The following is a 26,719-nucleotide window of genomic DNA, read 5'->3' on the forward strand; positions in this document are numbered from 1 at the left end:
GCACTTAAGTGGCATAAATATCTGCCTGGGTTTCCTTTCCTGAGATTGCAGCAATATGAAGTAGCCATCGTTTCTAATGCTAGTTTTAATATAGCAGACTCTATAACTTTACAATAAGCTGGAAGCCTCATAGGTAAAAATAAGAATACATAGCAGAGATGCAAATCTCAGAAGTAAACAGAATAAAAATATTTAATAATTTGTTTTTATTTACCTTTTGCTGGAATTAAAGCAGTAGGAGGCGGGGGCTTCTTAACCTCTGGAACTTTAAAAACATAAAATACATGTTTATTTTGATTATACATTTTTAATGCTTACATCCTCTGCACGCTTATTAGTCATTAGTCATTTGTGACTACTACTAATATACCAAATGCTTTCATAATTTCTAAATTCAGGTAATCAGAAATGCTATGCAATGCTATATTAATAAAAATGCAGGAAAACTGAAGTTTTATTCTCTTTTAGGTTGATTTAAAATGACTTAAATTAACATGAAACATAAAGAGAATATTCAATATGTCTAATGCTAAAAAATAATGCATGTTCATTTTTTCAATGATTAACTGTAAAGTTCAGGAAATACCCATGCTTTTTGAGCTTCCTTTTATTCCATGATATTTCACAAATGTCCACTCAGAAGAGAGTGTCAGTGAATGGGCCTCAGTGACTGGATTCTCCTTGTTTTAGGAGGTTGCTGTACTCTGGTCTTAGTCAAACAAGTAAATAAATTTACCTAACTGGGTAAAAAAAAAAAAAAAAGAAAAAAAGGCCTATTTGCTTAAATTTAGTTCCCCTATCTTCTTTCTAAAAGCATTCCAAGTTATAATAATAATTTGAGGAATTAATACTGATTCTCTTTAATTGACACGCATTGACATTTACTCAGAAAAACCAGGAAGGATGCTGAGTTTGGTTGGAGCAGCCACCTGAAATTAGCATCAGCCCTTAACCTTTTACTGGTGTGGCTTGATCAAGACCATCTATTGAACTAGAGGGCAGTGCCTTCTCTAAATCGCAGTCCAAAAATAACAAAAATCCTCTGGTGTTGCCATTGGGTGCCATGGGAAGGCAGGAGGACAGGGGAGAAACAAGAAAGTTGAGAAAGACAAAGTGAGGACTGAGTCAAAGAAGAAGGTGAGTAAGTGAAGGAATAAGTATCGTTTTGTGAATTCAAACTCTTACCTTCCTCCACCTTCCACTATTTGGGATTTAAAATGTATAATCAAGAGAAAAGCAGTAAGACAGTTTCGATTAGTTAATTATAATACCTTTAGGTGGTGGTGCCTCTTCTCTGGGCTTTGTGACAACTTTTTTGGTATCTTTCTTCACAGCTTTTTTGGTCACTAAAATATATGATGTCAGATGTGAATAACCAAAATGTTTTCAGGAAACTAGGTTTATTGAGATATTTTTAAATATGTTTTGATGGCAACAAGAGACTTTGCACATTATTGAAAGATACCTATTTCAGACTAGAATGCAAAAATTTTTTTTTAGAAGGAGATAGATTATGTAGGGTGATCTTCACTGACTTTATGCCTGCTTAAAGTTTTCAAAACATCAAGAATGAACCTAAGCAATATCATGAATAGAAAATATATACATTTTCATCTTTGTTTCACTTAGGTAAAAACATTTTAAATTTGTCCGAAGAAAAATATGTGACTTAGTAAAATTAAAGTCCTATCTATGACATACTGTGGAAGTTTTCTTTTGTTATGGTGAATGTTATAGCTTGATAATGACCCTGATCATAACTTGATTAGGGATCCTAGTATTCATGAATAAATAACACTGTTTTCAATTTTTAAAATATGATTTAATGTCTCAAATTTCCCAGTGGGTACTCAAACATAGCCATGTTGACAGTAACACTAAAAGAATAAATCATTCATTAAGATAAATTATTATTTGTGACAATAAACATAAATGGAAATCTAATTTATGAATTTTGATTTTTGTTTCTCTCTATCAGAAGTAGATGGACTATATTAAAGCATGTTCATATAAATTATAAAAATGATTTTCTTTGTTATTGAGATTGTATTATTCAAAAAACTAAAAGTTTTTTTTTAAACTGAATTTCTCCTGAGGCTAGCTGAAGAATAGCTCAAACTTTTGACACTAATTGTAGTGAATATTATGAGATTAGCATGTCAAACCCTGGAAACTGCTATAGTAATGGTGGCTTAGCTATGGAAAAATATGATTTTGACATGCAGATTTTTTCTCCCTGATGATGATGGGAGAATTTTGACAGCAATTTTGATCTTCCCAGAGCTCTAGATATTCTCAAGCATCTGTTGACTGATTTTGTTCAGTCGTTTTGGGGCACAACTATTACAATTTGTGTATTGAAATATCGGAGGGGGACAGTTCTCTGACACACTCAAGAGCTCCTTATTGGTGAGGTTATTCCTTAGCTTAAAGAAAAAAATCAAATGTTTCAAATATATTCTAAATCATATTTTTATAACAAGATAGTAAATTTTAAAGAGTAATTAATATTGTAATTGAGAAAAAAACCACAAACTATAATTTTAACTTGACTATAAACTAATATGATTTATTTCCATGGATTTCACTAGAAATTGTTTTATTGGTTTGTGTAGTAGAAAAAATATAAAGCATGAAACAAGTTTTCCATTAATGTTTAAGTGATTCTATTAAAATAAAATATTTCAATGTTAAGCATAGTGTCTGGTTTGTCTGATGATTTTCAGACTTGTAGGCACATGTCTTAAGCATTTGGTTACTACTTAAAGCAAATAATTTACATTTTAAAAGGCAATTCAACCTGCTGACCACTAGAGGGCAAACATGCTGCATGAAACAACATTTCCAGATGTGCAGTAGTTAAATTCTGTTTTGACATTTAGGTAGATAATATATAATACCTTCAATATGTTTTGCTGGTGGTTTCTTTTCTTCAGGTGATGGTAGCAACAGAGGTATAGGAGGAATAACCACAGAAGGGATTTCTGAAAAAAATAAATTCCATATCGGTTATGTCAGTTTGGTTACCCGTTTTGTGTGAAGCATAACAAAAAGTCTCATGAATTTCTTCTAGCACCTCAAAGTTGTTATAATACTAATCATCTGAGAAAATAAAAATAGCATATATTTATAATAGTCACTAATCTTTTCTTTTGATTTCTGATTACACAGAGAAGAATAGAATACAAAAGTTTCTGTTCTGGCTCTCTGCTATGGTTTGGCATCAGTAATTTCCTAGTGGTAGCATATTGTTGCTCTAAGCCCAGATGTTTGGGTGCTGGATACTACCTTCTGGTGGTACTGCTCTGATAGGCATGGTAGGGATTGGAACTCTGGAGTCAGGAATATCTGAAAAGAGACATTTAATGATAAGCATAGAGGGACAGAAAACACAGGTGTTTTATTAGACAACTAAGATGTGTCTGATTGTCAGGCATTTATTTCCTAGAGCAGAATTTAACATATAGACACAAACTCCATAGGTAAGTTTTATATGCAACCACACAGGCATGTTTATGCCCTGTGAAAATTTTTGTTCTATGGCTACACTATTTGGCATGCTCTTAAACATCGGTTGAATGAGACCTTATTATCTCTAGTTTCCAAAACTCACAAAGCCTAACATTTGTATCATTTTCCTGAACAATATTTTACTGAAAAAAAGAGATAATGCTTTTAGACATTTTAGTTTGGCTTCTATCATTTACAAAATTACATTGAAATGTATTGTATGCAAGGATTGATTTTTTTTTTTTTTAACTTACCAGGAGGCTTCATCTCAAGTTTGATTTCTGCAGAAAAAAAAAATAATAAATAACATTTTTGTATTTAGAATTGTCTTGGCAGGCTACTTTGTTTCAAAGATCCCTAAGTGGTTTTAATGTGGTGTTTTCTGACCTTTAGTTGTTAAGTACAGCTCTGCTGTGCTTCTTGCTTCACCTCTTGGCTCCAGTCGAGCAATCACTGAATAGACACCTAAGGAAAAGAATCGTCAAATATTTGTTTGCTGGTATGTTTGTAAATAACATTTCTTTGTTTAAATATAGTACGTTTTTATTTATACTTCTCTTTCCTAAAAAAGCATTCTATATAGAATTACAGAGTGCAAGCGTAAAATAGGGTAGAAATAGATAAAACAGACAAGCTTTAAATTATATATTCACAGGGTCACTGTCAATTACCTTCATCGTCTGGGGTCACATTATGGATGGTCATATAATGGCAGCGACCATCATTCCTAAAGTTGTATTTCTGGCTCTCAGTCAGTTCTGTTGGTCCTTTGTACCATGTTACAATGGCATCATCAAAGGACACTTCGCACTCAAAGGTGGCAGATTGATGCTCGCTCACCACAATGTTCTGTATGCGTTTCGTAAACTGAATTGGTTCAGCTGTTTAAGTACAAAGAGAGTTCAAAGTTAGACTATATAGGAAGGAATTTCTTTCACTACTTTCTTCTCAGATATTTAAAGTCTCCATCTTTGTATCTAGCTGGAAAATAGAAAAAAAAGTGCTGAACATATAAAACAAGAGGAAAATGCAATTCTTTGCATCAGTAACAAAAAATTAGGTAGATGGGTAGAAAGAAGTCCCTGAAAGTCCTTAAAATATTAACATGAAAGCAATAGTCAAGGGTGCTTATAACCCCAAAGTCAAATTAAACTTTAAAAATGTTAGTAAAATGGGAGGTTCCAAATAAAGAGAATGTAAACCTAATTTTACTTTATAATTTACTCTCCTTTGAAATTCTTTCTTCTGTAAAATAATTTTGCTATTCAGGACCTAGAATCATTTATTTGACATACCTCACTTTCCCTGTGCAATCATTTCAAACTCAAGAGGAAAACTGGAAGTAGATACTATCATTATAGCCAAAATATTGCTCAATACAGTACAAGGATGCTTTCAGATAATGCATACAATCAAAGGATTAGGAAATGAATATGTTTGCTTCTAAATATCAAGATTTCACTTGATTTCAGAGATTCAGAAGACTGGAATATGATCCTCATCTGAAATAACTATTTTTAAAAAATACCTGCAAAATATACTTCACATATTTTGTTAATTTTATTTATAAAGCTTCATACAGATAGAGTCAAATTAATTCCTATAAACAAAATATCAACTCCTAGCTAAGATCTTCTAGATACATAGCCTCGATATCTGGTCTTTTCTAAGAATTCCTTCTAGGATTCAGAATTATAGATGTTGGAACTGTAGAATTTAGTAAAATTGTAAAAAATTATTGAATTGAGCAGAATTATGGAATTTAACAGAAATGACTGTTAGAAAAGTCATGTCCTAGTTTAGATCGAAGTCTACTGGTTCAAAAGAACTATGCAAAAGAATTGGCACTTATGTGAACATTTCCCTTTGGATTTTGTATGAATTTTGAGACGTAGTGACTGCTATTAGTATGTGTCTTGGAAAATGAGAACACGCAGCACTCTGGGATATGTTTGGTGGCAGAGTTGCAGCGGTCCTGCACACCATTTGCCATTAATCTCTGCTGGATTAACTCCAGCCACAGTCTTTCGGTCACCTTCAATCCTGAGTTCTGCTGAAGTTTCAAGGTCTCCACATTTGCAGGTGTATTGTCCCTGATCTTCTGCTCGAACATCTGCAATGGTCAGCTTATGGACTTTGTGTTCCACTTCAGTTTTATGTCTACCTTGGGGCTTAAGGATTCTGCCATTTCTGAACCATTCGGATTTTACATTTGGCACAGAAAATTGGCACGCCATGGTGCATGTCTGGCCTTCTTTCAAAGTAACGTCCTGCAGATGCCGTTCCCAAGCAGGTTCTGTTGGTATGATGCGATACATATTTTGTTCAATATCACATGCAGATACGCTTAATAGTAAATTGATCTCACAACTTAAAAAAAATAAAACTCCTTTTACTTACCAATTACAGTCAGTTTAGCACTAGCAATATGTGGGCCACACACCAATCTGTAATTCCCCTGATCTTTAAGTTGACAGTTTTTGACTCTGAGTGTATGTCGATCACCATCAATGCTTATTTCAAATTTATCACTGGGCTCCAGTTTTACAGTCCCTTTGTACCATGAAAGCTTGATTTCTGGATAATTAATCTTAATGTCAATTTCAAACACAGCATCATTATCTTTCAAAACTGTCTGATTTTCAATATCCTTGATTAGAGTGACAGGCTATGAGAATAAAGAATTAAAATGCATTAGTTCTGCTAATTCTCAATAATAACTTGTTCACTTTATTATCAGCATACTTCATTTTACCTCTGTCTGCGATAGCCTTTGTTGAATAAATGATACCAGTTCTTCAAATTCCTTTTCTTCCTTCTCTGACTTCTCTATCTCCTCAATTTCCTGAGGAGAGAAAAAAAAGATAAGCATCACGCAGGACTCCATGACTACATTCAGCTTCCATTCTTGACGCTGCTTAGATTATATTAAATGATCTCATACAACTGCAGGGTCTGGAAATTCAATGGGCATATATGAGATGTTTCAAGTGTGAATTTTTAAAGATGATGCTATAATACAAAAGCTCATACCAATCTATGTGTCTCTTCTTCCTGACTTTGCTTTAACAGTTCAAATGCTTGAAGAAGACCACGGAAGTCAGTGATTCCGTACATGCGGGCATATTTTTCATATTCTTTAGGATCAACGTTTTTGAGAAGTTCCATGATATCAATTTCTTCTTCTTCTCCAGAGCCTCTCTTTAAGGCTGGAGTCCTAAATAAAATAGGAAATAAATATATACCACTTGTCTTCTCTTTTTTTCGAATTGTCTATTATCATTCAAAGATTACGAATGTCATTACATTTTTTTTCTAACTAAGCAATAGTTATGTGTCCTTTATCCAAAGAATATTGATTTTACCATGTTAACTGTGAAACATAAAAAAAAAATGTGGGTTCGGAGATGGAGTGGATTAAGTTTGGACCATTGTTCTAAAGTACAAAAATTTGATCAAAGAGTTTAAGAAAGGAAAGAACAGTGGAAACATGTAAACTTTACAACTAAAGAGCCTTGTGAAATAATTACAAGGAAAAATAATAACAGCCATAGAAGGTATTAATAAGAGATAAATGTCATGGGAAAGATGTGTGGAAATTAAATGTTGATTAATTTAATAATCCAATTACTATGTCAAAATATATATTGTGTTGAAATTATTGGTAATAACGAATGTTTAAAATAGCTGATCTAGAAAATGATTCAGAGCAGGAGAAATCATACATAGAAACAAAAATCTTATACTTAGACACACCCAATTTTCCATATAGGACATTTCCTTTGTTTAAAATTTTAATAAAAGTTCACCTCATTCTCAAAACTGTCTCATGATTATTCAGAAATTGTTCTTAATGAGTTAATAACTTCCACTCAAATATCGTGTAACTGTTTATTTGTTCCTGTTAAAATGTCTGCACGCTTATGTTCTTTGCCAATCTGAATCTTGGAGGGGATGATCGATACCCCTTGAGAGATCTCTTTTGTGAGTGGAAATTTACAGTTTTTTATTGAACTTACTTTTTCAGCAATGCTCTAAGATCTCCTTCAATTTTCTCTTGTTTCTTCCTTTCATCCACCTGGAGGTTAACATTACTTTCAATTTCGCCATGTTTATTGAATGCGACACATCGGTATAACCCGGAATCAGTTTTTGTGGTGTCTCTGATCTCCAACTTCGCTTCGTCGTCTTTCTGGTAGATAAACACGCGACCTCCTTGGTTCAGTTGCCTCCATTTCCCTTTCGTCCACTTAACACTGGGGATCGGATCACCGCCAACTTTTGCGATAAATGTTGCAGTGGTTTCTAAAGAAATAATAGAAACAAATGAAAAACTTAATTTTCTAAAATGAGTTCTTCCAAAGTTAAATTGGTAGTAACGTGTAGAGGATAGATGAAGGTGTACATTTCATGGAACACTTACTTTCTACCACTCTGATACTCTGAGGCTCTGACACGAAGAAGAGCTTCCCATCCACGGCTGCCTTCTTAGCTGCTGGGGCAGCAGTTGGTTTGTCTAAAAAACACATTTACATGTTTTGCTGTCACAATTACCTTAAGATTGCAATAAATAATTCTCTTTGTAATGTAAGTTTTAGGACTTTGGCAGAGTCTAAAATATCATGCAATTCTATATGAGGGTGGATCACAGAAGATAAAGCAGTTTCATCACATGTATTTGTAACTAGTTGTAGTTATCATATGCAGGTTGGAGTGTTGAACTGCAATCATATTAGCAGTATCACACCTTATCTTTCTTGACTTGGCTTTATTATACAGATTTCCACCCGGGTTTTGATTTCCATCAGGCTACCTTATGCCACATTATTACAGCGTCATTTTAGAACTTCACCTAATTACACCCTCTTGAATATGGTGAAAAAGGTTCAAGAAATAGAAATATCATAGTGAATTTGGGGTCATTTCTGACAATTTGTATTGACAATATTTCCATTAAATTATCTAATACTTCAATTATAGTGAGGTTATAAATTACAAATGAGCAATAACTGAGGTTTTTAAACACCTAATTCTATTCCTATTTAAATTGTAAAAGATATATGTGAGCAGTCGCTGACTTAATCTGAATAACACTTTTGAAGTGTCTGTACCTTTAATGGTCACTTTTGATTTGGAAGTGTCGCTTCCAGCAACATTTGAAGCTTTACACACATAATCTCCTGAATCTGCTTTAGCCACATCCTTGAGCTCCAGCACAGCAGTCCCGTTAGCAAAGCTGAAGCTGCATCTGTCTGAAGGCTTTATTTCTCTGCCAGCCTTCAACCACTGGATCCTGATCGGCTCTGAACCCTGGACGTGGCAGCTGAGCTGCACGAATTCTCCTTCACTCACTGTTACTGGAGTAAGGTGCCGATCAAACACAGGTGGCTTCTTAGGTTCTGGAATGAAAAAGCATTTTTAAACACAAAATAAAGAAGAACTGAAAGGCAAATAAGTATTAAATTCCAGAAAAGAACTCCGTTTTGCGTCTAAAATAACACTAGATGCTGTAGTAGAACTGAGTCACTGTGCCTGATCGATTCCTCTACAAAGTCAATAGTTACATTTGTTGGATTTTAAAAAAAAAAAAGATAGAGGTTTAAAAACAAGCAAAGAACAGATGTCATGCTGTCCATAGACCACCTAAGCATCTGTCCCGATTAAGCACTGCAAACATTTTACTGGCAGTTATTGACTCCTGTGCATACTATTGATTCTTTCAAACCTGGGTAAGCTGCATTTTCTCTGAACTCTAAAATCTAAGGGCTTATTGGGGAATTCTGCTCATTTAGAATTCTTGCTACTCTCTGGGAAAGAAAGTCAACATTTGAGTAGTCCATGAGCCCACATCTTAATATGTGATTTTCTCTGATGTTCATCACTAGCTATTAAATGCAGTTACAGTGGCATTTAAATTCCAATCTTTGCCTAAAGGAATTAGGAATTAAAGCTCAGTGTGCAAATAAAAACCAATGAAAAGACACGAGTAACACGCTAAGAAGGCCATGGGAAACTCAGTGTCATGTATGATTTTATTTAGTGGTTCTGAGACCATTAAATAAGATAAGGCAAAATTCATGATTGTAAAGACTAAAACTTCTGATGGCTACTCCTCTTTTTTAACTCTATAGGTAAATAACCTCAGAATTCTATAGAAAGCTTTATCTACTCAATGGCAAAAGCATCAGGAATATAAATCATATTTTAAAACTAAGTGCACTTAAATCCTATTAAATGAGTGGTTGAAATTTGAATTTTAAGACACCTCCATGATATTAGCCTATTAGTGATATTAACCTATTATCTGTGCAGCCTGAAATGGCCAACAGTCTTCACCTGGTAATCAATTTCAAGCTGCTTTAGGAAGTTAGTTTGTAAAATGAGTTTGATGAATCTACATCATAATCATCTGGGTGAAGCCATTATGGTCAGAGGATCAGACAGAGTCTATTTTTGTGCCTCATGCTATGACTATGTATTTAAATACATCCTCCATAAAAACATGCAACATCATTCCACTCATCTTCTTTTCTTTTTAAGCAAATTTACTCTTTTAACGAGGATTAATATTCATTTACAGCCTAAAAGCTTTGGGCAATATATGTTAAATAATAATCCTTTAAAAATATAATTAGAAAAGGGAATGTTTCAGAATGTGATGTAAGGTATAATAAGCAAAGCTAACGCAATATTCAATGATGGAAATCTAAGAATATATCAAAATACATATGCTTCATAAAAATTTATACATCACTTATACATGAATTTCAAAGTAAACATAGACCACTAATTGCCTGAGAGAATTTTGGGATTATAATTTACCGGCTAAGATTTTCACTCCATCTATTTATTATATGACACCTACTTTGCTGGGCCATGCAATTAAGTTACAAATTACATATATTTTAAGTAAACATAGATGGAATTATGTCAATCCAATTAGATAATGTATATTTATATCCATTATCACTTACTCGATCAACAGAGTTGAAGAAGAAACAGACATGTCAGAAGAAATGTACATGGTTATCTTACAGGCAGTGAAAAAACACAACAGCCTGGAGGTTGTGAACATAACTAACCTTTGATGACAACTGAAGAGGTACACAGAGCAGAGCCTGCGTCATTCGACAGTTTGCACGTGTACAAACCAGCGTCGCCCATGCCCGCCTTCCTGACTTGCAGCAGCAGTGTGTTGTTCTTGAATGTGATTTCACAGTTAGAAGTTGGATGTATCTCTATATTATTCTTGTACCAAGCAACAGTTATAGGCTGGGAACCAGCAACACGGCCCTCGAGTTTGAAAGAATTCCCTTCTGTTTCTTCTACTGTCTCTGAGAGTTTTTTAGTGAAACTTGGTGGAATTAGCCTCTCTGTAAGAAATTGCAAGGATATATGAAGTGGAATTCAGAAGTGGGTTATTAAAATGAGACTTTTCAAGAAAAATAAGTCATTTTCTTGTTGAAAGTCAATGCTGACCAACTAGATACAGCATATCAGTATGTTCCTAAACATTGCAGCCTCCTTCTAAAGTTTATTCTAAACTATTCTCTGATCTGATTTATGAGTTGAATGATAACAATAACTTATGACCATTTACAGAATTAGATAATATGTAAAATAGACAAAGCAGGTAATTTTAGGGTTATTTATAAAATTTTACAGAAATACAGATTTTAAAAGATCACCTGTTCTCTAAAGAAACATTTCCTCCTATATTCTTATGCCATTTGCTTAAAAATGTTGTCCTCAATTTCATTTGTCCTGATAAAAACTGCACCCTTAGTACTGAATATAAGATGATTACATTTTGTCGGACCACATGCAAAATAAACTTTACCTTTTATATTAAGTTGAGCTGCACAGGAGTCCTTTCCCACTTCATTCACAGCATAGCAGGTATATTGTCCAGAGTCTCCCTTGTCTACTTTCAGAATTGTCAGATGGGCACTATTTTCCAGATAACTAATCTGGTAGTTGCCACCGCTTCGTATCTCTTTGCCATCTTTGGCCCAGCTGACCTTTATCGGTTGTGTCCCTGTGACGTGGCACTCAAAGTCCGCACTTTCTCCCACCACGGCATCCACAGGGGCAATGCGAATGTCAAAGAAGGGTGGGTTCCTACCCTCTAGAAAGAGAAAGGAAAGATGAGTTTTCAGACTCCATGTCTGGACCATCCCAGTTTACAGAAATCATGACGTTTTCTCCCTAATTTCGTATCTCATTGTAAAAATTTAATTTACAGAAATAAAAAGAAGTTCAAGAATCCACATACCTGTGAGAATGAGTTTGGCACTAGAAGAAGCAGACCCTATAGGATTTGTAGCTGTGCAAGAATACTGGCCTGCAAGGCTTCGATCTGTTTTAAAAATATTGAGAGTGGCTACATTATCTAAAAATGATGTTTGCACATTTGGGCCATCTTTCAATGGCTTGCCGTCTTTATACCAAGACACTGAGATAGGTTCTGATCCATTTATGGCACATTCAAAAACGACTGGCAGTCCAACTGTTTCTTGAACATCTCTCAATTGTCGAGAAAACGATGGTGGAAGTTTTTGTTCTGTAGGAACCGAATTAAAGTAATAAATACTTCTGGACGTTTTAAATTTACTGAATATTCTTCTTATAGTTAGTATTACATAGGTAATGGTATTTCTATAAAAATGTCAGGAGGCAATAACATCTCTTGAATTAACTTGGACACAGGGGAAAACGTAAACTTTTGGAGCAAAAGTTTCACTCTGAGGGCAGCCTAATGCACAGAAGGTATAAAGATATGTATGTCAGGAGAGAAATTGATCTGTGAGAGGTACATCTCCAGGTAGGCAGCAGATTCTCCTACTTTTTAAGACTGCCTTCTAGCAATCTGAATGAGACACTCATGGGGTGAAATTTTAAAAATATGGTCACTCTTTTTTTAACGATTTAATTAAAGAGAAAAAAGATTTCATGATCCTTCCAGCTGAAGATTTAGTCATCTTTCCTCTAGACAGAGATGGGAAGGGGATAGAAAAGATAAGCCACTAACTGTAGATGACATTACTTGGGAAGAAAATTTTACATTTGAAAAAACGTATCTAAAAAAGACAGCCCTCACCAGATTACTTTAAATTTTGTTCAAAAGAAATGCAAATTCATTCACTTTTGAAATATTGCAATCACCTTGAACAGTAAGGAAAGTTGATGAAGAAACTTCTCCCACACTGTTTTCAGCTCTGCAGATGTATTCTCCACTGTCGTTACTATCAACCTGGTTGAAAACCAGTGTAGCAACATTGTTCTTAAAATGCATTTTGCAGGTGGTAGTGGGTCTCAGTTTTGTATCTCCTTTATACCAGGATACCCCGATCTCAGGGGTCCCAGCAAGCTGGCATTGCAAAGAGGCAGAATCTCCAACTGTCACTTTAACAGGCTCTAACTGTTTGACAAAATACGGTGGTTCTGCAGACAAGAGAGATAATCAGTCATGAAGGAGACATGCCAGAATGATTATTTGTGTCTAAAGGTAGGAATATACAGTCACAACAAACCTAGGATCAGTATTTGTGCTGAACAGGAATCTTTTCCAGAAGCATTTTCAATGTAGCAGTTGTACTGCCCTGCATCCTCTACTACGGTACTTGGAATTTCCAGGATTGAAGATTTTTCAGTTGTGGTTATATTACACTTCTGAGAAGGAGTTATATTTATGCCATTTTTCTTCCATGTAACTGAAATGGGAGGAGTTCCAATGTATGCGCCTTCTAGGATCAGTGCTTTTCCTTTCTCTATGCTGTAATCATTGAGTCTCTTCACAAATTTAGCTGGAGCTAAAAACAAATTGAAAGTATGAAATCAAACACATATACACATGGATATAGATATGTCTATTATTTCATGTATGTTAATTGTAAAAATGTGGAATAGCAGCCAAGCAAACCTTTGACATAGAGATGTGTTGTACAAGATGCTTTGCCCGCTTCATTACTAACTATGCAGGTATATTCTCCACTTTGTGATGTATCTACATCAAACAACTCCAGTTCAGCCACTGAATCCTCCAAAGACACATTACATCTGTCCCCTGGTACTAGTTCACTGCTACCCTTGAACCAGCTGACACTGAAAGGTGGTGTTCCTTTTATGATGCTTGTGAAAGTTACATTGGTTCCAGTTAAAACATCCATGGCGTCAGGTTTCTGAACAAAAGACGGTGGTTCTAAACAAAAAAAGCATATACCAGAAAAAATTTAATAGTTTTGATCTGTGATGATAAAAATGCTTAGTCAATTATGAAATGCAATTCTATATTACTGACCTCTCACAGTCAAAGGAGCACTGCATTCATCAGAACCAGCTACGTTAGTAGCTACACATGTGTAGTCACCGGCGTCTGATTCTTCTAGCATGTTCACAGTTAAAGCACAAGTGTTATCTGTCAAGGTGGTCTGGTACTTCCTTCCACTGCTGATCTCATTTCCCTCATGGAACCAAGAGACAGAGATTGGAGGGGATCCATAGACTTTGCACTCCATTACAACCGAGGACCCAGACAGGCCATTCGCCTCTTTCAATTTTCTTGTGAATGAAGGAGGCACGATTCGGTCTGAATGTGATAAAAATCAAACAAACAAGTGACATCAGTTATAAAATGATTTGAAAACAGAGTTATTGTCTTTTTAATGGAATATTCCTAGGTCCATTTGGCTCTTTTGCGAGGGTATCAAAGAATTCCCTGTAGATTCACAAGACTGGAAACTTTGAAAATCAATGCGCAAGATGCACTGGTTGACTTGCTAGGGATTTTGGTCTCTCTTTGCCGTGACTCATTATACGGTGAATTATTTCAGCATAAGTGACAGTAGAAGACCACTTTATTCTTATCCAGGGATTAAGTTTTATTCCCACCACCCTGAATTGTGAAAATTCCTCCAGGACAAAGGGATATAACTTTTGAACTTGGTTTTCTTCTAACTCTATAGGTATGTTACCTCTGATTTTGCTAATTCGGAGGATGCCAGACCCATGCCACACTCATACACGTATATGTAAATCAGGAATTATACTAACATTGAAACAAAAGCCCAACCAACCAACCAACCTGAAACTTGAACTGAGGCTGTGCAGCTGTCTTTGCCAACAGGATTTTGCACCTCAAAACTGTACACTCCACTGTCACTGGGCGCCACGTTGATGATCTTAAGGCCAGATACTTTGTTGAAGAAGCTTATTTTGTATTTGTTGTCACTTGCCAGCTCTTTTCCATCCTTAAACCACTTAGTACTGAGCTCGGGTGTGCCGGTGACCGTGCACTCCAAGGTACAGGTGTCTCCTGTGGTAACTTTTATGGATTCTGGCTTTTCCACAATTGCTGCAGGTTCTGAAGTGAGATGTCAATTGCAAGCAAATTTTAAAATCAAATCGAAAGAAAAACTAAAGAAAACACAGCCACTGGTAAGTGTGTGCCTTGCATTTGTAATAGCACCTATTCGTACTAACCGAGAACGGAGAGTGTGGCGAAGCACTCTTGCATTCCAGCATCGTTTTTGATCTGACAGGTGTACTTCCCAGCATTGGCTGTTTCTGCTCTTGAAAACTGCAGGGTGGCAATATTTTCTGAATAAGAAATCCATACGTTGTCACTCTCTCTAACAATTTCTCCCTTATCTTTGAACCACACCACGGAAATCGGCTCAGCGCCTTCAATAGCAGTCTGCAGCTGAACCTCTTCACCAACGATGGTAGAAATGTCACTGAGCTTCTTCACGAATCTTGGTGGTGCTGGTAAGAAAGAGGCAAATAGTGGATTTGAAATGTGTGGGGTTAATAGTATTTTTCTCAAGTCATAGATGCTAGGGATCAAACTTGTGGTAATGTGTTATTGTATATAAGACGCATTTTTGGTGAGTGGGTGCAGGGACATATTAGTGTGTGTATTAAGTGGAGAGTTGAATGTCTTGTCCTTTTCAGCTTTCTAAATCCAATCAAAACCTATTGGAAAAAATGTCTACAAGGATACTCAGTAGGAATTAGAACTGGGATGTACACTAAACAAAAAGATTTGGAAAGGAAAAAATAGGAAGAGTAGAAGAGAGTTAGTGATGAAGGACTGGGCAATAGCTAAGGGGTCAAAAGAGTATTAAAATTAGAAGAAAAATAACAAGCGGAAGAGAATGAAGTCACTCTAACCTTTCAGAGTGATAGAACCAACACAAGTGTCACTCCCAACATCATTTGTGGCTTTACAGTGATATTCTCCAATGTCTGCAGTGTCGACATTCAAGATGTGAATACTCGTAAGGAAGTTCTCAGACATTATTTTGTACTTCTTGCCACTCCTAAGTTCTCTCTTGTCTTTGTGCCAAGAAACTTGAAATGGGGGAGTACCCTGAAGCTCACACTCAAGATGAATATCGGTTCCTTTCAGTGTCTCAATGGGATGAGGCTTTTTGCGGAAAATGGGTGGTTCTAAAATTGGAAGGTAATTAAGTTAGAAAAAAAAAGGAAAATTGAAATGTATTCTGTAAGTATATAACTGTAAGTAAGAATCAGTTTTCCATTACTTCATAGAGAAAACACCACTTACAATTTTCTATCGTATCCTTCAGAAATGTTAAGACCTTGACAGAAAGTCAAATAGGTACTGAAAGGACAGCTAGAGAAGAGGCTGATTTGAAAAGTACAAAGAAAGAGTAAGACCTGACCTTTGACTTTTAAGGAAGTGCTGCTGCTCGCACTGCCTGCTGCGTTGTGGGCCTCGCATGTGTAGTCTCCGCTGTCCTCGACACTGAGGTTGTGCATTTCCAACACTGCCACCGAGTCAAGGAACGACATTCTGAATTTACTGCTCTCTTGAATTTCGGTCTCGTCTTTGTACCATAAAATTTTGATTTCTGGAGACCCTCCTATTTTACATTCATATCTTGTGTAGTCACCTTGTTTCACAATTCTTGAAGGCTCTAGCTTCTTAATGAACCTGGGTGGTTCTACAGAACCAAGAGGGAAAACGCAATGTAAGAGATGGAAAAGACATTTATAATTCAAGGTGACATGATAAAAAGAATCTCTGTCAAATACAGAAGTCTTTTAGCTCTAGAAAATAAATTTTTTTTGATGCCATTAAAGGAAGAATAAGTAACTGAAACATAAAGATAAAATTCCTCAAATAAAATACATTTATTTTTGTCAGCACCCACATCAAATATTATTGCAAAAGGAAGGAGGAAAAGACACTAGTTCTTGTATAATCCTCGTCCCAGGAAAAGAATCACTTCTCTAGTGCAAGATGAGAAGCAGAGTGTGTATCTGTTGTTGGAAGCACTCTGAGGCTCATGGGGAATAAGACAGTTTGATTACTTTCCTGCATGTGAATCGGTGGAGAACTGTCTACTTCCTATAGCTGAAAAGATCAATTATGTACCATGACGAGTCAGAATAGCAAAATTGGGTCAGATATCTTAATATTTTTAAAGTGCTACTTTCTCACATAGGCTTTAGATATTTCTACATCTTTCATAATTTCCCTTTGAAGTGGGAGAGCAATGCTTTCTTCATTAACTGAAGCAGAAAATTCAAGCTTAGGGAGATAAAGACAGCTATATGCCATAGAGCAAGTGGGCTGCTAAATTGAATTCTATTTTAACTTCAAGATATTTATAAAACATCATCACGAAAATCCTTAAAAATTCTCTAAAGGGTTAGACCAGCAGTCCACTGAGTTAACTATTTAACTTTTGAGAACAGCAGCCATGCTGTAGAAAAAAATGGTCAGATATTGATGAACTCCTCTGTCCGCAGCTTCCAATATTATGTAAATGGGATTAGTGGAGGAAAAGGTGTTGACATAATTAATTTGGACTCTTTTTGAAGGATTTAGGCTCTGCTATCCCTTAGAGGAAAAAAATCCATTTATTTACTACTAATTACTGTGGAAAATAAGTCATTTGAGATAACTTTTTTTTTTTTTTACCCTAAGATAACTTCCTTCAAACTTGGATTCCTTGCAATTCTGTGAAAAATTTTTATTCACTCTATCTCTAGTCTCTATTTTTTAGCCTTTGGAAATGGACTTTCAGTTCATGTTTTACCAGTTTTATATATTTTTTTTAATAAAAAATTTAAAACTTGACCCTATTTGGAAGGACTTGGATCCATATGATCACTTCTAATTACTAGACATAGTCCTAAACATAACTTTCAAGCACACCCTTCCTCCCATATTTTAAGATATTGAAAACATAAAAGAGACCTTGCTACTTTACTTGGACAAGTACCTTGTACACCCAGATGAGCAGAACAAGAGTCTTTTCCGGCAACGTTGCTTGCGTAGCAGGTATACTGCCCAGCATCGCCTTTGCCTACTTTGAGAACTGTCAGAGTGGCAGTATTTTCGACCAAAGTCATCTTGTAGTTGCCTCCAGGGCGAATCTCTCGGTTATCTTTAGCCCAAGTGATTTTGATTGGTGCAGTTCCAGTTACATGACATTTAAAAGAACCACTTTCTCCAAGAGCAAGATCTACTGATACAGGCTTTAGATCAAAGAAAGGAGGCACTTCATGCTCTGAAAAGAATGAAGACGAACATGGTGACTTCAGTGTTCACGCTCCCAAACATGGAGCAGAAAGAAGGTGGCACCAGCCTTTGGTGGCCCAGAGCAGTGAAGCTGCTTTATGATGAAGAGGGTCATGTGATAAGCTACTCACCTGCGAGAATGAGTTTAGCGCTGGATGAAGCAGTCCCAAGAGGATTAGAAGCTGAGCAGTTGTACTGACCAACATGACTCTGGTCAGTTCGCAAAATCTGAAGAGTTGCTACATTATGAACGAAAGATGTCTGCAAATTAGAATCATCTTTCAAAAGTACCCCATCTTTGTACCAAGACACTTGAAGAGGTTCTGAGCCATTGATACGACATTCAAATGCAACTGGGAAGCCAAGAGTCTCATGAACATCCTTCAGTTTTCTCGCAAAGGTAGGCGGAAGTTTGCGCTCTGCAATGAAGTGACAAATAATTCTTATTTACAAGAGGGAAAACATCCACAACATATTTCAATCCATTAAAATTTTGATGTTTTTAAGAAAATGGATCTGTCAACAGTCAGCAAGATTTGTTAAGCAAACCCATCATCACCTTTGATAACAAGCACAGCTGAAGAAGCGACTGCCCCCACACTGTTTTCTGCTTTGCATGTGTACTCTCCCACATCGCTGTGATCCACTTTGTTGATTACTAAAGAGGCAACATTATTTTTGAATTGCATTTTATATGCAGGAGCTGATCGTAGCTTTGTGTGCTCTTTATACCATGAAATTCTAATTTCTGGAGTTCCATCCACTTTACACTGTAAAGTTGTAGGTTCTCCAATGGCTGCTTCCACATGTTCCAGAGGTTCATAAAGTAGGGTGGTTCTAAGGTACAAAGAATGGTAGTCAATCAATCATGCTAACTAAAAGAGGGCGTTTTAAATGAAAGAAAACAACATAAAGAGATAACTGTTAACACACCTAAGACAGATACCAGAGCTTCACAAATATCTTGACCAGCCTCATTTTCTATCAGGCAGCTGTACTGTGCATAATCTTCTATTGTGCTGTCAAGAATTTCTAATATTGTAGATTTTTCTGTCATAGTAATACTGCAGTTCGGAGACTGTGAAAGAGGGAATTCGTTCTTCATCCAGCTTACTGAGATGGGAGGTGTGCCAGTATATGTGGCTTCAAGAACTATGGGGCTTCCTGACTCAACACTGAGATCAGCCAGTCTTTTCACAAAGGTGGCTGGTTCTATAAGGAGAAAATATGAGGGTAAAATGGACATCTTCAAGTGAAGACAGAAAAATTTAAGAGACAAATTGGAAAGAAGAGCAAACCTTTCACAAAAAGATGTGTGGTACAGGAAGCGCTGCCAGCATCGTTAGTAACAAGGCAAGAATAGTCTCCACTCTGCAATGGCTCCACCTCAAACAGCTCCAATTCTGCGATAGAATCTTCCAGAGAGATGGTGCATGACTCCCCTGGCACCAGCTCCTTGCTGCCTTTAAACCATTTGACCTTGAAAGGAGGGGTGCCTCTAATGACACTGGTGAATGTGAGACTCATTCCAGGTAAAACTTCCACAGAATCAGGCGTTTGTTCAAAAGATGGTGGTTCTAGATACCCCGGGGGGAGGGGAAGATCAAGAGAAAAAAAGAAATCCAAGTGAGAAGTGCTTTTGCTACTTGAAGAAAAAGGGGCTAAGACTAAAAATGAAAACATAGCAAAGAAATTCCATGCAAGGCAGATGCCTGATCATGTGGATGAGATGTAGAGAAGCAGGGATCTGATCCTTGCACACTGACCTTGCACAGTCAGCACTGCTGAGCACTCATCAGAACCAGCCACGTTGGCAGCCACACACGTGTATATGCCTGTGTCGGAAGGCTCCAATAATTTCAGATTCAAAGTACAGACATTTTCCGAAAAGCTGGACTGACATTTAGGCCCGCTAACGATCTCATTTCCATCCTGAAACCAGCCAACTGAGATCGGCGCCGAGCCAGAGACTCGGCACTCCAAAACCACTGAGGCCCCCAGGACAGCGTTTGTGTCTTTCAGCTTGCGGATGAAGGAAGGAGGCACAACTCGATCTATGTGGAGAAGGGTAGTTTTTCATTTAAGGAGAAGCTCTCTTTTTTTTTTCCAGGAAAAATTATATATTCATAAAAACCTCATAGTACTCACCCGAAACGTGGACAGATACAGTGCAGTTACTTTTACCAACACTGTTTTTCACTTCAAAGCTATATAACCCCTTGTCACTCATCTCTGCACAAGGGATCTTAAGTGAAGCCACTTTGTTGACAAATGTGATGTGATGTTTGCTGTCTGCAGATAATTCTCTCCCATCTTTGAACCACCTGGTTGAAAGTTCTGGTGTTCCAGCCACTACACATTCTAATGCAAAAGGATTTCCAGTAGTGATGGTCATGGGTTCTGGCTTCTCTGTGATTCTGGCTGGTTCTAAAAAAAAGAGGTATTGTGCATTGAAAATAAAATTGCCTTCCAAATCAATATTGATTACTTCCAATCAATATTGATTAGAGTGTAATCAATATTGGGTAAGGCTAATATTTGCAGAAAATAATAATAGGTCAATCAACTCGACTTTTTTTCCTCAGGCTGTACTTTGTTACTAACCTAGTACAGTTAAGACTGCTGAACATTCTCTCATTCCGGCATCATTTTTGATTTGACACACGTATTTTCCAGAATTAGAAGCTTCTGGGCTACTAAGTTGGAGGGTTGCAATGTTATCAATGAATGAAATCCTTGTGCTTTCACTCTCTCTGATGACTTCACCTTTATCTTTCAGCCAGACAACAGAAATTGGCTGGAAGCCTTCCACTACAGCCCGTAACTCAACAGCATCCCCAATGAGGGTTGAGGTATCACTTAGCTTTTTCACAAATCGTGGAGGTTCTAATGAAAGAAATTCATGGTTAGAAAAGAAAAAAAATGAGAATCACAGCTACATAAGTTATTAGTCGAACGAGAAAAAAATGAAAAGAAGAGGCATATATGTTTCTGCCCACGTATACAAACCTTTGAACTTGACAATGCAAGTACATGTGTCACTTCCCACCTCATTGGTAGCTTTGCAGTGATATTCTCCTATATCAGAGGCCTCAAGATTAAGGATATGAAGACTTGTATCAAAATTTTTCGAAGTAATTTTAAATTTCTTGCTGCTTCGAACTTGCTTTCGATCTTTAACCCACACCACTTCAAATGGGGGAGTTCCCGAAATTTCACATTGTAAGATAATATCAGAACCTTTAAGGGCTCCTACTGGAGAAGGCTTTTGGGTGAAAACAGGAGGTGCTACCAGAAAAAAAAAGAGATAAATGATGAGAACATTTGCTTACTAAAAAGGAGAACAAAATTATAATCTAGAATTATTAAGAGTGACTGGCGTAACATATGAGAGTATGGTAACATAAGAAATGATAATTCATAAAAACTAGGTAAAGAATTACAAGTAAATGCCCTTAACTAGACCTCTTACTTTGGAGTTCATAACACTGCTGAAAAGGAATGTAAATCAGAGGAGAATGAAGAAAGAAAGCTTAATATGTCTAACCTTTGACAGTCAGCGCTGTGCTGCAGCTGGCATCACCAACGCCGTTATGAGCTTCACAGATGTAGTCCCCACTGTCCTCAGCACTGGCTTCATTGATGGTAAGGAGCGCCACAGAATTAACGAATGACATGTTGTATTTCCAACTTTCGTGAAGTTCACTGTCATTTCGGAACCACAAAACTTTGATTTCTGGGGAACCACTTATTTTACATTCCAATTGGATGGATTCTCCCTGCTTTGCAACCTTTGAAACTTCCAATTTCTTAACAAACTTTGGAGGTTCTAGTAAATCAAAGGAAAAAATAACTTATGTTTGTAGTTGAAGATCCCGTAAGTGCTTACTTAAACTAGTTTGTTAGTAAGAATTTCTGAGAATTCTGTGGTAAAATAAGGTTGTCTTTTTTATTAAATAAGCTTTTAGTATTTTTAATAGAGAATTTAGTTGATAAGTTTATTTTTGTAATTTAAATATATAAGCTAAAACATGTAAGTTAATGTATTATAAAAGTACTTGATTCCAATTTTTGTAATGATAAATCAGAATGCCACAGAACAGAAAAGAATGGAAAAAGAGAATGGATAGTTGAAACAACATTTAACAAATTTCAATTAAACAACACTTTTTGGTAGGATTACACTTAAGACAAATTCTAACATGATCCAGTTAATTTATTCCCCAAATTTAAAAACCAAATAAACTTTGAGAAGATAATTACACAAAGGTGGGGAAGAACAAATATTGGTAAATGCCACATAATGATACCTTTCACACTGAGTTGAGCAGAGCACATGTCTTTGCCAACATCATTGGTTGCTTGGCAAGTATATTGACCCGAGTCTCCTTTGCCTACTTTAAGAATTCTCAAATGGGGAGTGTTTCCAACACATGTGATGGTATAGTTTCCTCCAGGACGAATCTCCTTGTTATCTTTTGACCAGGTGATTCTCATTGGTTGAGCACCAGTAACATGACACTCAAAGTCAGCACTTTCCCCAGCAATAACATCTATAGATACAGGCTTGATGTCAAAGAAGGGAGATTTCTTAGGTTCTAGAAGATGAAAAGAAAAGGCAATGTTTTTTTTTTTTCTCTTTTCATTGGCCATTTCTACTTTGAAAATGAGCAAGAAGTCATGGTTTGCAAAAAGAAAGATTAACATGGGAACAAACCTCTTGCTGTCAGTCTAGCACTAGAAGATGCTGTTCCAAGTGGATTGGAAGCTGAGCAAGAATACTGGCCAGAGTGACTCAAGTCAGTCTGCAAAATTTTTAAAGTTGCCACATTATCTACAAATGATGTCTGTAAATTTTCATCATCTCTCAAAAGTACCCCATCTCTATACCAGCACACTTGAATGGGTGCAGAGCCATTTAATCGACAGGTGAGTGTAACTGGCAACCCAACAGTTTGTTCAATGTCCTTTAATTGTCTTGCAAAGGAAGGTGGGAGTTGACGCTCTGTAGGAAGACAAGTAATAATTGAGACACTAGTAGATGAAATGAAAATATCTCCCATAAAGATAAAAGAAGATAAGGAAAAAAAATTTCTTAATTTCTAAAATAATATCATCACCTTGAATTCTGAAGACAGTCTTAGAAGAAGCAGTTCCTATATTATTTTCGGCTTTACAGGTGTATTCTCCACTGTCATTAATATTCACTTTATTAAAAACAAGTGTGGCTACATTGTTTGTAAAGTAGGTCCTATATTCAGGAGTTGGCCGCAACTTGGTATCTCCTTTGTACCAAGACACTGTAATTTCTGGTGTCCCAGCAACTTGGCATTGTAAAGAAACTGAATCTCCAACTGAAGCTTCCAGAGGCTCCAATTCCATAACAAAATAAGGTGGTTCTAAATAAGAAAGACTCACAATTAGCAACTGCATTTAAAGAAAACCAATCCATGCTTCCTGTTAGAGGAATGCCAATCATTCAAGACAGAAAAAGACAACACACCTAATGTAGATACCAGAGCTTCACAAACATCCCTTCCTGCCTCATTTTCAATCTCACAGGAATACTGTCCTGTATCTCTCTTTGTGCTATTCAGAATTTCCAGGATGCAAGTTTTCTCTGTTGTTACTATGTTGCATTTTTCAGATGGAGTTATGTTAAAACCATCTTTTTTCCAGGTAACTGAAATTGGAAGCGTTCCAGTGTAGGTGCTCTCCAGAATTATGGACTTCCCTGGTTCTACGGAGTGATCACTTAATTTCTTCACAAACGTAGCTGGTTCTGGTGAGTGACAAAGCACAACAGTTAAACACAATAAAAATACAAACAAAAATGTCAGTGTGCGAAAAATAGGAAGAGCAAAATGCACTTGAGCAAACCTTTAACAAAGAGACGAGTGGTGCAGGATGTTTGGCCAGCACCGTTAGAAACCACACAGGTATAGTCTCCACTCTGGGATATGTCGATGTTAAATAATTCCAGTTCTGCCACAGTGTCTTCAAAATAGATGTTGCACCTGTCTCCTTTTACCAGTTCTCTGGCACCTCTGAACCAGCGAACCTTGAACGGAGGGGTTCCTCTAATAACACTTGTGAAAGTGACATTTTTGCCTGGCAGTACTTCCAAAGGTTCAGGTTCCTTCACGAAAGAGGGTGGTTCTACATAGACATGGAGGACAATGAAAAGATTTTGTAAGCTTCTATTTTAGTTGCAATTTTGAATCAAAAAAGAAGAGTACTTCTGAATGTGTGTCATTTTATATGTGCACCCAAAGACGAATTTATAAGAAAGGGTTTGGTTTTCTAACACTGACCTTGTACAGTCAACTTTGCACGACATTCATCAGACCCAGCAACATTAGCAGCCACACATGTGTAGTTGCCCATATCTGATGAGTCTAGAAAATTCAGCTGCAATGTGCAGACATTATCTGAAAACATGGTTTGGTACTTTGCTCCACTGACAATCTTAGTTTTCTCATGAAACCAGGCAATAGAGATAGGTGATGATCCAGCTACTTTGCACTCCAAGATGCAAGAAGTACCCAGCACCCCACCAGTATCTTTCAGTCTTCGTGTGAAAGAAGGAGGAACCATTCGGTCTGTGGGAGGAAAGGCAAGATTCATCATGATTTGAAAGAATTAAAGAGACTTGAGAGAAGAAAACTTTTGAAAGGAATTTGCATAAGCAATGGAAGGAACATATTGGAACTAACCTGAAACATCAACCACAGCTGTGCAGCTGCTTTTTCCAACATTATTTTGAACCTGGAAAGTGTATGTGCCTGCATCTTGCTTTTCAACGGAGAGAATCTTTAAGGAAGAGATTTTGTTGTAGAAACTAAATTTGTGTTTTTGGCTGCTGGTCAACAGCTTTCCATCCTTGTACCATTCAACTGAGAGTTCGGGAGTGCCAGCCACCTTACACTCCAGAGAACATGTTTCTCCTACAGTCACTGTCATTGGTCCTGCCTTCTCGACAATGACTGCAGGCTCTGAAATAAAATGTGATAGCCATCTGTCAAAGTCTGTTACCTTTATTACATCTCTACTATCTACCTTTATCTCTACTATCAAATTCACTAAGACTGTTTATTCCAGTGATAAGCTTATATTAGGGCTCTTTCTTTAGACTTTAAAATGTGATTCCATAATTACATGCTGACATAAAATTATAGGAGTTATGATTAAGAAGTATGTTTGTGCAATAGTTGACGTTTAATATGCCCAAAAATGAAAGTGCAAGTCTTTCTTATAAAATGTTGTTCTTTGCAATTCTTGTCAGCTTTAATAACTAGTACTTTGGAAATAAATGTCAATGTACTATATGCTGGGCTCCGATATTTTTCATGCTTAAACAAAAGATAGTTATGATTATATCTGCTAATCCATAAAGAAAAATAGTAAGTAAGCAGTAAAATAGATGGCTAATTTTTGTTAGAATTGCAGCAACAGAAAAGTGTTTTGTAAGATCTAGTAGAGTTCCTAAACGCCTAAACCTTTAAATTAGGTGAGGATCGATATAGTTATAGAAGAAATTTGGAAAATGAGATTCTACCAGTAACTCTTAGTAACTAATCTCAGCATTTGGCATCACTGTCCATTAGGGGACTATTGTACAGTATTGTACCAACCTAAGACTGTCAGTGTGGCCATGTTCTCCCTCATTCCACCATCATTCTTGATTTGGCAGATATACTTCCCAGCATTAGCTGGTTCTGCTTTTGCAAACTGCAGAGTTGCAATATTTTCCACAAATGTAATTCTGATGTTTTCGCTTTCTCTGATCACTTCTTCCTTCTCTTTAAGCCACTGGACAGAAATAGGCTGGGCGCCCTCTATGGATGCTTGCAACTCAGCAGGCTCACCAGCTACTACGGTGAGGCTGTTCAGTTTGGAGGCAAATCTTGGTGGTTCTGAACAAAGAGAAATGAGTGGAGATTGTTGAAAAGATTGTCCAGATAATGGAACAGAGAAAAAAAATAGGCATTTTGCATATTCCTGCCATTTCTGCCACATGCAGGAAATATGCTTACCTTTTAATTTTACAGTACAAATGCAAGTATCACTTCCCACTTCATTCTGTGCTTTGCAGTGGTATTCACCAATATCTGAAGTTTCCAGATTGAGAATATGAATACTTGCGTGGAAGTTTTTGGATGCAATCTTGTATTTCTTGCTACTTCGGAGTTGCCGTTTGTCTTTGTACCATACCACCTCAAACGGTGGTGTTCCCGAAAGTTCACATTCAAGACTAACTTCGGTATTTTTTAGGGTTTCTACTATGGGAGGGAAGCTGCTAAAAACAGGTGGTTCTGTAAAAAACAAGAGTTTCTCATGAATTGGGCTATTTAATGTCACAGAATATTTTTATTTCTTTGCTTTAAATGAGAAGAAAGAGTCAAGATAATGACTACCATGGGCAAGTAGTGTCAAGCACTATCACTTGAGTGTTGAGGAATAACAGCTTCAGAGAAGCCATTAGCCTTTATGAAATCACTCAACTTCATTGGCAGAGAACCCAAGCTAGACGCTAGACGTCTTTACTGAGCAGTTCAACATTCTGTCTACTCCATCTTACTAATTTATCTCGGACTATAAAGATTGATGCAAAGATTGTAAGAAAACAAAACAAAACCAAAAAACCAACCAAAC

The 26,719-nt window shown here is 36.6% G+C and overlaps 1 protein-coding gene across 1 annotated transcript in view; it reads right to left on the bottom strand.

Moving 5' to 3' along the window:
- The window catches only part of TTN (titin), a 295,008-nt gene that overhangs the window by 158,644 nt on the left and 109,645 nt on the right, over positions 1–26,719 (bottom strand). Inside the window, 45 exon segments of the mRNA XM_039855355.1 lie at positions 215–265; positions 1,272–1,346; positions 2,901–2,984; positions 3,289–3,348; positions 3,765–3,791; positions 3,898–3,975; positions 4,182–4,391; positions 5,546–5,806; positions 5,911–6,178; positions 6,266–6,355; positions 6,544–6,727; positions 7,530–7,815; positions 7,934–8,026; positions 8,622–8,909; positions 10,593–10,883; positions 11,351–11,638; positions 11,786–12,073; positions 12,676–12,954; positions 13,044–13,322; positions 13,433–13,711; positions 13,811–14,098; positions 14,594–14,872; positions 14,992–15,273; positions 15,682–15,960; positions 16,197–16,478; positions 17,766–18,053; positions 18,196–18,483; positions 18,624–18,887; positions 18,890–18,901; positions 18,998–19,276; positions 19,363–19,641; positions 19,831–20,118; positions 20,213–20,491; positions 20,669–20,950; positions 21,074–21,352; positions 21,612–21,893; positions 22,375–22,662; positions 22,782–23,069; positions 23,185–23,463; positions 23,568–23,846; positions 23,945–24,223; positions 24,379–24,666; positions 24,781–25,059; positions 25,699–25,980; positions 26,101–26,379. Of these exon segments, the coding sequence (XP_039711289.1) occupies positions 215–265; positions 1,272–1,346; positions 2,901–2,984; positions 3,289–3,348; positions 3,765–3,791; positions 3,898–3,975; positions 4,182–4,391; positions 5,546–5,806; positions 5,911–6,178; positions 6,266–6,355; positions 6,544–6,727; positions 7,530–7,815; positions 7,934–8,026; positions 8,622–8,909; positions 10,593–10,883; positions 11,351–11,638; positions 11,786–12,073; positions 12,676–12,954; positions 13,044–13,322; positions 13,433–13,711; positions 13,811–14,098; positions 14,594–14,872; positions 14,992–15,273; positions 15,682–15,960; positions 16,197–16,478; positions 17,766–18,053; positions 18,196–18,483; positions 18,624–18,887; positions 18,890–18,901; positions 18,998–19,276; positions 19,363–19,641; positions 19,831–20,118; positions 20,213–20,491; positions 20,669–20,950; positions 21,074–21,352; positions 21,612–21,893; positions 22,375–22,662; positions 22,782–23,069; positions 23,185–23,463; positions 23,568–23,846; positions 23,945–24,223; positions 24,379–24,666; positions 24,781–25,059; positions 25,699–25,980; positions 26,101–26,379 (10,530 nt within the window).

This window comes from Pteropus medius, unplaced genomic scaffold (assembly GCF_902729225.1).
Source record: "Pteropus medius unplaced genomic scaffold, Ma_sr-lr_union100, whole genome shotgun sequence".
Classification (NCBI taxonomy): Eukaryota; Metazoa; Chordata; class Mammalia; order Chiroptera; family Pteropodidae; genus Pteropus; species Pteropus medius.